This window comes from Podarcis liolepis (assembly GCF_965112155.1).
Source record: "Podarcis liolepis genome assembly, chromosome: 8".
NCBI lineage: Eukaryota > Metazoa > Chordata > Lepidosauria > Squamata > Lacertidae > Podarcis > Podarcis liolepis.
Genome location: NC_139560.1, coordinates 14,676,910 through 14,689,657, shown reverse-complemented (window position 1 = coordinate 14,689,657; position 12,748 = coordinate 14,676,910). Strand labels below are relative to the sequence as shown.

At 47.4% G+C, this 12,748-nt stretch overlaps 2 protein-coding genes across 4 annotated transcripts in view; one reads left to right on the top strand and one right to left on the bottom strand.

Moving 5' to 3' along the window:
• The window catches only part of ATAD2 (ATPase family AAA domain containing 2), a 29,049-nt gene extending 26,063 nt beyond the window's left edge, over positions 1-2,986 (bottom strand). The window contains exon 1 of one of the 2 annotated variants that reach the window (XM_083516512.1): positions 2,841-2,986. Coding sequence is in view for 1 of the 2 variants with exons in the window: in XM_083516511.1 (XP_083372637.1) it covers positions 1,188-1,400 (213 nt within the window). In the remaining variant the exon portion in view is untranslated. Of the gene's footprint in view, positions 1-1,187 lie in introns of both variants that reach the window. The other variant, XM_083516511.1, reaches the window with a different exon arrangement.
• A 1,382-nt stretch (positions 2,987-4,368) lies between these two features.
• NTAQ1 (N-terminal glutamine amidase 1) lies at positions 4,369-12,496 on the top strand. 2 transcript variants are annotated; one of them, XM_083517058.1, is made up of 6 exons: positions 4,380-4,813; positions 6,850-6,949; positions 8,565-8,615; positions 10,050-10,198; positions 11,636-11,760; positions 12,231-12,496. In XM_083517058.1, exons 1-6 carry the CDS (start codon positions 4,707-4,709, stop codon positions 12,335-12,337), a joined length of 639 nt encoding a protein of 212 aa, XP_083373184.1. In that variant the 5' UTR covers positions 4,380-4,706; the 3' UTR covers positions 12,338-12,496. The 2 variants fall into 2 exon arrangements, with proteins under 2 accessions (XP_083373185.1, XP_083373184.1); XM_083517059.1 differs by lacking the exon at positions 8,565-8,615 and having other exon boundaries at positions 4,369-4,813.
• The last annotated feature ends 252 nt before the right edge of the window (positions 12,497-12,748 follow it).

The following is a 12,748-nucleotide window of genomic DNA, read 5'->3' as shown; positions in this document are numbered from 1 at the left end:
GGAATGATAAGATTTTGTCAGGGGACTGTAAATCCGGGAAACGGGGACATCTGGTAACCTTAACTCACAATAGACCCACTAAAAGTAATTGGCATTACCAACTTACATTCATTGATTTCAGGTAGGTCTGCTCACAGTGGAACTGACTTGGCTACACTCCCAACCAACAGCCACATTAGCATCACCAAGAAAAAAGCTATTGTCATCTCACCCACTCCCCCCTCTGTAGTTTGATCAATGCTGGATTGGGGGAGGGGTGCACGTTTGAAAGACTCTAAAGGAGCAATTGAGTTCCAAGGTGAGTACAGGCAATGAAAGATAGCTAGAATCAGAGAAAGGGAGGGACAGTGCCTTTCTAAACATCTCTCCACGACATAGGAAACGAATAAGGCAATGATATACCCTCTGGGCAAGTCAAGTCCACAGCCTGCTGTTACAGAAACTGCTTCCAAGACAAGCTGGAAGGGCGGATTGCTCAATTTGCTGGAAGGCATTGTCATGCAACGGAGCTGAATCGTAAGGGGAGTTTCGGGACACATGGTTCAAAACTCATGGCACTCGCTACCATGCAATATGGGTGACTGAGGCGGGCAAAAGGGGAATTATTAAGCTTGCCCCCCACAAACCCCGTCTAACTAATGGCTTTGCGCTTTGGGTTCCCTGTGCTTATCAACAGCAGGCTGAGTGGGGAAAAGGATGATCGACTTAGATGGGCAACTTCGGTTTCTAATCCAGAGCCCTTCTCCCAACTTTTAAGACTTCGTAGCTTCTGGTGTGTGGAAAAAGCAATAAATAGTATTTACAAAACAACGACTTCCCAGGTTCTGGGTCACCCTACGGGGTCCCACCCCCCAAAAAAACCCCCACATACAAAATGGTTGTTTTGTTTTTTGGCCGAAACTTTTCATGTAGCGTTTCGCCGCTTGTTATGAAACTTTTGCTGCCCAGCTGCGTTGTTTTGGAGTTGGTTTTATCGCGCGCTGCGGTTTTTCTGGGCAGCTGCTTGCAAAGCCTCTAGTGGCAAGCAGCAGCTGCCAGCAACTTTAAAAAAAATAGTAATAATAATGAATTTATTACACATAAAACAGCCTCTGCCGCCTGGGGGAGGAGCCTGAATCTCCCTAAGGGACTTAATAAAAGTAAAAGGTGAGCCTTTCCCCCCCCCCCGCCGCCGGTTTTCTCCTCACCGCGACGGCTCTCCGGGCCTTGTCTCCGCCGGCCACTGCCGAGGAAGCCGACGGGAGCTCCAATGAGAGAAACTCGGAGCTCGTCTCCATCGCGTCGTAAGGAGACGCCGGCGTTGCGCCCCGTCGGCCGCCGCCTGAGTTGCTGCTGCCGGCGGGAGCGCCGCCCGGGCCTGGACGGCTAGGGCCGCCCGAGCCGCTTCGGAGCATCACCATGGCCCTCCCGTCGCGCCGCCCTGACAGCTGGACGAGGCCTTGGCCGCCACAGACGAGGCTCCTTCGCCGCCGACGAATTCTGGCGCCACAAACCGGGAGGAGCCGCTTCACCCAACCGCCATTCGAAACCTTCCGCACCTCAGCGCTTGCTTCTCAACCTCACGGCGGGAAAGGAAAATACAACACTCCTGCCAAACCTCATAGGCTCTGAACTACTTTCCCTTCCTTCCCTATTTTTACTACAGAACACTTTTAAAGAAAAAGCCTAAGGGTTAGTGAGTTCGCCGCTGGACAAGTAGTCCCAAACCGGCGGAGGGACACAGTGCTGTTTTTTTCCTCCGCAGTTTTGGCGCGCGCGAAGTTGTTTTGAGGGCCCGCTTGTCCTGCTGCTGCGCAGCGATTGGCTGGCGGGGTCCGGCGCGCGCGGCTCTGCCTCACAGGCTCCTCCCACCCCCCACCCCCCCGCTTCAAATCCCGCGCCTTCCCGAGGCCAGTTTGCAGAGGCGGCGCAGTGTGTGGGTTTGGAGGGGCCAAACTTGAAAAAATATTAACAAAATAAACATTGTGCAATAACTAGGAGGGCGCGCAGCCCTTGTTGCAAATGCAACGCGTTGCCCGATTTTTTATTTTTTTATATTGCATGTTATATCTGTACTCGCCACTAAACAGTTTTTGCTGGAAGGGTATCTATCCTGCAGCAACGCAAACGCCGGCACAAAGTATTGCATATCCTAATTAAGTGCATTGCGACGTAAAGCCTTAAAGCGGTCACCTCGGTGGGCAGGAACGGCACATTGGAGAGACAGAGCAGAGCAAAGACGGGTGATATTTTTTCACAGCCAGCAGGCTCCTTTTTAAAAGATCCCGTCCGTGTGGGAGCGATCCGCCGCCAACTACTACGAAGTAAGCTGCTGGCAAACGAGGGAGTGCAAGAAAACAAACGCTTTTCTGTAAATAAGAGGCGGTTGCTTTTCTGCAGAGAAAACCCTGCCTAGCAGCACAACTAGCAGCACAACTAGACCCTTTCCCCTCCCCCACCTCCCCCCCCCCTATTCCGCTTACGGGATCTGCTTCCAAGCCAACAACATGCACGCACATAGGAAAAAAGCATGTGCAATGCATGCTCGCCGTCATAAAACATGCAGGCCTATAAGAGGGGCACCAACTTGGGTGGCTTTTAAAAGGTGAGACAAATTCTTGGAGGACAAGTTGCCCTAACGCTCATTACCAGTGGCTGGAAACCGCAGGAGAGGCTCATGGGCTCAGGCCTTGTTTTGGGTTTCTCATGGGCATCGGATTGTGATGGGCCATTGGCCTGATCCTGCAGGCTCTTCCAAACGTGGCTCTTCCCAGGAATCTTGCATTTCCTTCATCCCTGTTGCCCTAGACTTTAACACGAAGGACGCCCTGCCCAAAAGCGTATTAAAAGACTTTTCTCACCGGTAAGATCCCAGGTAACTTTCGGAGCAGATCCCAAATGGAGAGGATCGCCTCTGCTGGATGAAAAACCAGCCTCTTCTCTCCAGCCCCGAGTCAGGTCTCAGGTCACGTCCCCAGACAAGACCTGCAAGATTTTCGCTCCCTTAAGGAAGAGGGCGGGGTTTTCCTCACCTCTTTATCGACTAAGAATTTGACCTCTTATCTATTAAAGCACTTAAGGGTACTGACATGCTCTGCATATTCCTCCCTTCCAGAATGGGCCACATCCGCGCTGATTGGATCTTATGCATTTAACTGGATTAATTTGTGCTGTTCATTCCTGCGGTTTTGGCCCCGCTTCCTAAAAATACTAGCACACAACACACCTCCCTTTACTCATGATAAAAAGTTTGCTCTCCATTAATAGTCTAGTGCCTATTTGATAAAGTGGGTCTTTACCCCTCCCCCATGAAACTGGGCTCCACAATACAAATGTATGTGTTGTTACTTATTAAAATATTGCAGCACAAGTTTTCTCATAAGGCAGCGTACAAAACAGCAGTAGGAAATCATATCCTCAGTTGAATATGTACAACTCCACCCCTCTAAAATTAGCAGTAAAAGCACCAATAAAACTCAGTGATTAATGAGAAGGTGGAAATGCAAGCGTACTGAACGCCCTTTTAGCCAGGCGTACTTAAACGAAGGATCATGCATTGTGAATAAACATTGGGTGCACATCTGAAAATGGCAAAAATGAGAACAGCCCAGCTGAATCTTAAAAGCTGGCAAATTCAGGACGGAATCGAGTTTCCTGGATTGGACTACAGTACATTCAGAACCACAGCATTGTAGAGGAGGAAGGAATCCCTTGGGTCCAAACCCCTGCAATGTAGAGGCAAGGGCCACATAAGGCTTTTCTGTTGTTTCTGCAGCCGCTGACCCGCACACAGCCTTGAGTTCCCATGGTGCGTCGTTGCGCTTCTCAACAGGTCCGCGGAGGACCTTAAGGTCCACAAATGACAACATTTTGGAGGCCCCAAGTCACAAGGTGGTTAGGTTGGTCTCAACTAGGGCCAGGGCCTTTTCAGTACTGGCCCCGACTTGGTGGAACGCTCTGTCACAAGAGACTAGGGCCCTGCAGGACTTGACCATCTTTTTGCAGGGCCTGCAAGACAGAGCTGTTCCCCCTGGCCTTTGGTTTGGACTCAGTCTGACCCTTATGTTTCCCTCCCCTTATGGTTTTGACTTTTAAAATGAGGCTGCATTTTAAATTGCATTTTAACCTGTATTTTAAATTGTGTGTCGTCATCCCCCATTATGTTTTTACTGTAATTTTATTGGTGTTAGCCGCCCTGAGGAGGAGAGGGCGGGGTATAAATAAATATTTTTTTTAAAAAAAAAAAATTGCATCGGAAGCGAGACCCGCTGTGTGCAATTGTGCAGGACTGCATCCCTGCACCCAGGGCAGGTGTTCTCACTAGACTGGCTGGGCAGCAGCCTGGGGCGCAGTACTGTATCTTTGAGAGGCAGTTTCATACAGATTACGGTAGTTTTGGTGACGAATTTATTTGGGGCGGGCCCCCCAGCAACAGCAACAGCATGCAAAGCAAGGCTCGGGGTTAGCAAGGCCAAGGTGGTTTTCCTGAAACCTCCCACCAGCTTTTGCTTGAGGCTTCCCCCTTCCGTGCACAGCTTCGCTTCCCTGGGATTTCCAATCTTTGCAACGCTGCCGCGTTTCCCGGGGAAGGACTTGCTTGCAACACACGCAGCCGCGCGGTGCTTCCCGGGTCTAAGCAGCTGCAGCGGCGCCGAAATGCACCAAGCCTTTCTCCGGGAAATGAGCCCCGCACAACCTTCCCCCTTGCTAGCTGAGTGAGGGTCCGAATGGATCAGGCAGAGCCGGGTCTTGCAGATGCGGCAGCTGCAGCGCCGGCTGGCTATGAGCCCGCGGTGCCTGCTCGGCCCGGTTGCGTCTACACCGGTTGCTACTGGTAAGAAATCGTGCAACACGGGGGGAGAGGAGGCGATTGCTGCAATGATCCGAATAGAATAGGACATAAGGACCACTTAATTCTAGAGCATCGCAGCTTTGGAGAGGATCGCAGCAGCTGCTGCAACCTTTTCCAGAATATCGGGAGCTCTCCAAAATATTAGAAGCCCCTCCGAAGTTGATTCCTGGAGAATTGCTTCCGCAGAAATCTTCCCCTTAACGCCAGTGCAGGAAGTTGAGACAGCTAGTGGCCGGAGGTTGTGAAAATTGTAGTTGATTGATGCTGGCATCTGTCTGTCTTGAGAGACAAAGGAGCGCGCCTCTGGGCGTGAAGTCAAACTGCTGCATTAATAGCACCGAAATGACCTCCCCAGATGACGAGACCTGCCTTGCTGACATAGGTTCACTCACCTTGAGGTTACCTGATCACTGCATGCAAACACCCCACATTTCATTGGGAAGTTATGAACTTCCATCAGCATTGTTATTGTTGTTTAGTCATTTAGTCGTGTCCGACTCTTCATGACCCCATGGACCAGAGCACGCCAGGCACTCCTGTCTTCCACTGCCTCCCGCAGTTTGGTCAGACTCATGCTGGTAGCTTCGAGAACACTGTTCAACCATCTCATCCTCTGTCGTCCCCTTCTTCTTGTGCCCTTCATCTTTCCCAATATCAGGGTCTTTTCCAGGGAGTCTTCTCTTCTCATGAGGTGGCCAAAGTCTTGGAGCCTCAGCTTCAGGATCTGTCCTTCCAGTGAGCACTCAGGGCTGATTTCCTTCAGAATGGATAGGTTTGATCTTCTTGCAGTCCATGGGACTCTCAAGAGTCTCCTCCAGCACCAGAATTCAAAAGCATCAATTCTTTGGCGATCAGCCTTCTTTATGGTCCAGCTCTCACTTCCATACATCACTACTGGGAAAACCATAGCTTTTACTATACGGACCTTTGTTGGCAAGGTGATGTCTCTGCTTTTTAAAATGCTGTCTAGGTTTGTCATTGCTTTTCTCCCAAGAAGCAGGCGTCCGTCAGCATACCTGGGATCAAAAGTGTGTGTTTGGAGTGGGCATAGATACTGGGAGAAATAAGAAGGGCTCTGATTACATTAAACACGTGCTTTAAAAAGTGATTGGATCAAGCTTTTCAGAGTGGGACATGAAAGTGGAATGAGGGATAAACCCTGTAAAGAATGGGTTGGGGAACCTCAAGTACCCTGGGGCAATTGTGGGTCTCGATTGCCCTGAGGGGACAATTGCTTTCCTCAGTCTGATCCTTGAAACTCTCCCTCACTGCCCATGCTTCTCATCCCAAATATTTTGGCCTGGTCAGAATGTTTCTTTGAACCCTGATAGTGCATCCTGCTTGCCTGAATGGAGGATAGAGGTGGGCGTTTGTATGTGGAAACTAGGTAAAGGAAAAGGGACCCCTGACCATTAGGTCCAGTTGTGGCCGACTCTGGGGTTGCGGCGCTCATCTCGCTTTATTGGCCGAGGGAGCCGGCATATAGCTTCCAGGTCATGTGGCCAGCATGACTAAACCGCTTCTGGCAAACCAGAGCAGCACACAGAAACGTCGTTTACCTTCCTGCCGGAGCGGTACCTATTTATCTACTTACACTTTGACGTGCTTTCGAACTGCTAGGTTGGCAGGAGCAGGGACTGAGCAATGGGAGCTCACCCTGTCGCGGGGATTCGAACTGCCGACCTTCTGATCGGCAAGCCCCCGCCTCTGTGGTTTAGACCACAGCGCCACCCGCTTCCCTATGTGGAAGCTAGCCTACTGTATAAAACAAAATCTTATATTCATTGCTTAGACCAATTTTGTCTCTGAACCCAAACACCCACTAGCAAGTGGACCTCAGAATCTTGTCCGGAAGCGAGTGTGGGTCTCTCAGGCTGGGAAAGGTTCCCCATTAAAAAAACAACATAAAGTCCTAATAATCAATATCACTGAATGCATGCAATGTTGAAATTTTATTACTGGGGAGAACGTGGAATGGAAATGTAGTAGGTTGTGTTTATCTGTTTTTTCTGTTACAGTGAGGAAAATGTGTGGAAGCTTTGTGAATACATCCGAAACCAGAATCTATACCCTTTAGAAGAATTTTATGCGGTTTTCATTTCCAATGATAGGAGGATGGTGAGTTGCGGCATTTTGAACCGATTCTGAAATGCGAAATGACATTTGCCACGGCAGCATCAGAAGCTGGGTTCTATAGAATATATGTGATAGCTTAAGTGGCTTATTTGCTATTGCATGCAATAGGATCCTGGTGGTTGTTTTAGGTTGGATTCCTATACCTACTTCTCTTGGGGGTAAGCCTAACTGAAATCAAGGGGACTTTCTTCTGAGTAAACAGGCCAAATGGAAATAGGGTTTGAAAGACAACGAAGATCAGGCCCATGACCATTACTTCTGCCTCCTGTTTTCTTAGTGGCCAACCAGATAGAATCATAGAATTGTAGACTTGGATGGGACTCCAAGCTCTATGCGGCCTAGGACCAACGTACCTACGGGACCGCCTCTCCTGGTATGCCCCGCGGAGGACCTTAAGGTCCACAAATGACAACATTTTGGAGGTCCCAAGTCACAAGGTGGTTAGGTTGGTGTCAACTAGGGCCAGGGCCTTTTCAGTACTGGCCCCAACTTGATGGAACGTTCTGTCACAAGAGACTAGGGCCCTGTGGGACTTGACAGGGCCTGCAAGACAGAGCTGTTCCGCCTGGCCTTTGGTTTGGACTCAGTCTGACGCTTATGTTTCCCTCCCCTTACGGTTTTGATTTTTAAAATGAGGCTGCATTTTAAATTGCATTTTAACCTGTATTTTAAACTGGTTTTTTTCTTTTTCTTTCCCCCCTCTTATTAGGTTTTTACTGAAATTTTATTGGTGTGTTAGCTGCCCTGAGCCCGGCTCTAGCCGGGGAGGGCGGGGTATAAATATTATTGTTATTATTTTTATTATTATTTTTATTATTATTTTTATTATTATTATTATTATTTAGTCCAACCCCCTGGAATGCACGTATCTCAGCTAAAGCACCTATGACAGATGCAAACAGGATCTGAACGGAATAGCATTCTCCAGACCTGTGGGTGTCCCAGCGATTGGTATTCAGGAGTATTTATGCCTCCAGCCATGGAAACAGAATATATCTATCAGGATTAGTACTCATGGATAGCCTTATCCTTCATGAATTTGTCCAGTTCTCTTTTTAAAGCCACCCAAGTTGGTGTCGATTGCTCCCATCTTGTGGGAGCAATAGTTCACCTATGCACTGTGTGTGTTCTCTTCAAACCAATTCAGTGTTTTAGTTGATACTGACTATGATTTGTTCAGCCAGTTTCAGAGCACAGATGATGAAACTAGCTTGCTTGAACGTACGAACCGCAGTTTAGGGTTTGGACAACATGCTAAGATGAGCTCAATCTAAGTGGGAACAGAAGCTTTCGATCGGCTCATCACAGCCACCCTGGAAGGTGGAGAGGGGAGGGCGTGAGTCTGAGGTTCGCTGCGAAATGCCAAACTAGAAATGGCTTAACTACATTAATGTTAGGAGCAAATCTTCCCTGGGTCTTCAAGAGCTTTTCAGGCACTCGGCATGGGGATATTTGGGTCTCATCCTGTATTCCAATGAAAAAAAATCTTAGCTGCATCAGGTAATATTTTTTTAAAGGCTAACTCAATGGCAATCTGAACTCTTTTATGTTGGTTTACTGTACTGAAATGCAGTCACCTGTTCTCTGTAATTCACAGGTGCCTCTTTGGGAGCAGCAAGCAGGCATGGTTGGTCAACCTGTGATTTGGGTGAGGAAATTCAGAGCTTCCTTTCTTTGTTTAATATTACAATTGCCCCTTCCACTGTTGCTGGAAATGGAGTTTTGAAGGCGTTTCCCCCCCTGTGTAGGCCTGACCTAAGAAGGACAAATGCCTCTGTTCTTTTCTTCTCATATGCTGTTTTTGTACCGTTTACCTCGGTAAAGTATTACCTGTTTCATCTCTCTCTCTGGACTCCGTCTGCTTTATCCTGGTCCCTCTGCTAACAACTGTTACTGCTACTTTTATTTTCTTTTTAAATGCACCCATTGTGTTAAAAAAAGGTGTCGCTCTAGAGAAAGTGAGTTCTGTGACCCCATTTCAACCTCCCTGCATAACCCACAGTTAAAAAGCTGTAGATATGTCTAGATTTTACCCAGTATTAGGCTAGAGGCCTGTTTTAAAGTGCTTAATTCTAATGCAATTCACCCATTGCCTGTGCAACTATAGTAACAACCAAGATTTGGGCCTACTCAAAACTGGCATGGCGCCTCATTCAAATATGTGACACGCACTAGGCCAGTCAATGAAATATGGCCTTGCCAGGAATTTAAATATATGTCTTGTGTGTCCATGTCCAACACACTAGGCAATGCAGTATGATGTGAATCCTAATTTGTGCTCCTTGAGCCAGAGGTGGGAAACTTGTGGACCTTCAGATGTTGCTAAGACTACAACTCCCATCATGCCTGGCCATAGCTGGGACTGATGGGAGCTGGAGTTCAACAGCGTCTGGTGATATTTCCAGGTAAATGTATATTCTGACACTACTGGGTGGTATTCAATAGCTGAGATTCCTGCATTGCAGGGGGTTGGAATGGATGACCCTTGGAGTCCCTTCTGACGACTGCCTTCCATCCTAACCTACCTGTCAGGGTTGTTGTGAGGATAAAATGAAGAGAGGGAGAAGGTAAAGGACTCCTGGACGGTTAAGTCCAGTCAAAGGTGACTATGGGGTTGTGGCGCTCATCTCGCTTTTCAGGCCGAGGGAGCCGGCGTTTGTCCACAGCCAGCTTTCTGGGTCATGTGACCAGCATGACTAAAAACTGCTGACCATGACGAGGGCCAGAGCACATGGAAACGCCGTTTATCTTCCTGCCGCAGCGGTACCTATTTATCTACTTGTGCTGGTATGCTTTCGAACTGCTAGGTTGGCAGAAGCTCACCCCGTCATGCGGATTCGAACCGCCGACCTTCCAATCGGCAAACCCAAGAGGCTCGGTGGTTAGACCACAGGGTTCAAAGTGTGTACTACACCAACTCGATTTCTTGGAGGGGGAAAAATGCAATGTTTTTTTAAAAAAAATATTTTTAAAAATTTGATTGTATATGTTTTTGAATCGTTTTATTCCTAGATGGAGACTTCTCTCAGCCATTTGTCACAGATTCTTACAGTTAAGAAGTTGTAATACTGTCTACTTACAGGACTATCATGTTGTTCTGCTTCATGTGGCCAGCGGAGACCAGAATTTCATTTACGACCTCGATACTTTGCTGCCTTTCCCTTGCCCCATCGACACCTATATTGAAAAGGCTTTTAAATCAGACAGCGTTATTCATCCAGAATTTCAAAGGTGAGGGCAGACATTGCCTGTGCAACTGTAGTAACAACCAAGATTTGGGCCTACTCAGAACTGGCATGGCACATTACAGGTTTAGTTGGCCTCTGCTGAACATCTGCACTTTGCATTTCAGGCAGTATCATACCACTCTAAATCATCATGGCTTCCCCCAAAGAACCCTGGGAACTAGTCTGTTAAGGTGCCCATGGTTGTTAGGCACCCCCTATTCTCCTCCCGATCCTACAGTTCCCAGGTTTTTAACAGCCAGTCCCTCTTCTCAGGGAACTCTGGGAATTATAGCTCTGCGAAGAGAACAGGGGGATCTCCTAACAACTCTCAGCACCCTTAGCAAACTACAGTTTGCATATATGCTATACAGGTAAGTGGAATTATCATAAAATGTTTTTGTTTTTCCTCTTTTTATATTTCTGCTCATCATTTTTGTAGATCGTGGATGTAAACGATTTGGGGGCAAAGGAAGAATGGGATACCTTCGATAACCATAAAGCAGGCATAGGCAAACTCCGGCCCTCCAGATGTTTGGGACTACAGTTCCCATCATCCCTGACCACTGGTCCTGTTAGCTAGGGATAATGGGGATTGTAGTCCCAAAAATCTGGAGGGCCGGAGTTTGCCTATGCTTGCCATAAAGCATCCTATGGCACCAACTGATGTAGATTCTCCTGTTTTGTCAGTAAATTAATAATAATAATATATTTATACCCCACCCACTGTGGGCTGCTTTGAACAGGATATTAAAAGCACAATAAAACATCAAACATTAAAAACTTCCCTAAACAGGTCTGCCTTCCAATGTCTTCTAAAAGTCAGGTAGTTGTTTATTTCCTTGACATCTGGTGGGAGGGCATTCCACAGGGTGGGTGCCACTACTGAGAAGGCCCTCTGCCTGGTTCCCTGTAACCTCACTTCTCACAGGGAGGGAACCTCCAGAAGGCCCTTGGAGCTGGACCTCAGGCTGAACAATGGGGGTGGAGATGCTCCTTCGGGAACTATACAATGATATGCAAGTTTTTGCCTACAAAAACATTTGCAGCAGTGCACTTGTTAGTCTTTTAAAGTGTCACAGAGAGTCACATGGTTGCTTTTGCTTCCAGGTCAATTCTATGATTTCTACTTGGACGTAAGCCCAACTGTGATCAGTGGGGCTTTATTCTCATATAGGGCTCTGCGGCCCTAGGGTGCACTCCCTTAACCTGAAAGTTAAGCCCCATTGCATTGCGATTTAAACCAGACTTCAAAAATGTAATTTGCGTGTTTAAAGTGGATTTCCTTTTAAAACAGTTCACGGTTAACTACATTTGAGGAGTTTGATGCCTAACGATCCATGTTTGGTCCAGCTGTAGCTGAAAATACTAGGAGCAGAGTCAGCCCTGATGTTTCCATTGCGGACTATGCAATCCCCGTCACATAAGTGTTTGGCTTGTTTAGAAAAGTCCGATTGGTTCGAGCCGACGTGTACCTGAAGACGTTTGCTTCTGACCGATCCCACATGAAAGATGCCAGCGGGAACTGGCAAAAGCCGCCTCCGTTATACCCGTGCATCGAGACCGCAGGTAAGAAGTTGTTTTAGACTCCACTTACATCTACTGTCTTAACATTCCCTTTGCAGGCTCAAAGCATGTCATTTGTTTGACAGCATGGGCACACCTGCATTACACATCCCAAGCAGTATCACACTGGTTTAAACAGTCCTGGCTCCCACCAAAGTATCCTCAGAACCGTAGTCTGAGAGCTGTTAGGACACTCTCAGTCCCCTTTGTTGTTGTTGTTTAATCATGTTTAGCGGCAGCCGCCCTGTGGAACGCCCTCCCATCAGATGTCAAAGGGATAAACAACTATCTGACATTTAGAAGACATCAGGGAAGTTTTTAATGTGTGACATTTTAATGTATTTTTAATCTTTTTTTGGAAGCCACCCAGAGTGGCTGGGGAAACCCAGCCAGTTGGGTGGGGTACTACTACTACTACTACTACTACTACTACTACTAATCTCTCCCCCCCCCCACTCTTTTTTTTAAAAAAGACTTCAAGATGAACCTGGATGACTTCATCAGTATGAATCCAGATGTTGGATGGGGATCTGTCCTCTCTCTCCCTGAATTTGTGCAAGGGTTCGGCAGCCAGAACTGATTTTTGACTCACGGCGAAGAAATCCTTTTGACGAGCGCCATTCCTATTTATTGCATTCAGGTGTTTAAAGTTGGACTAATGGTACTGGTTGCATTTCGGCGGGGGGAAATAACAGAAAATGTACTGAACGGAATAAAACATTTTTTAAAAAAAATTAAATTAAATGTATATTTATATATATTGAGAGGAGCCAAAATAACATAGGAAGACTCGATCGTTGGTCCATTTATCTCAGCATTGTCTACCCTGACTGTCAACAACTCTCCAGGTTTCAGACTAGGAGCTCTCAGACATGCCAGTGTTTGACTCCGGGAACCTCTGCATACTCTACCGGTATGTTATGCCATTTTTCTTGTGAAATCCTTCATGTTCTAGATTGTTCTATCTTCTATCGGCAGAGGAGCCCCCTGC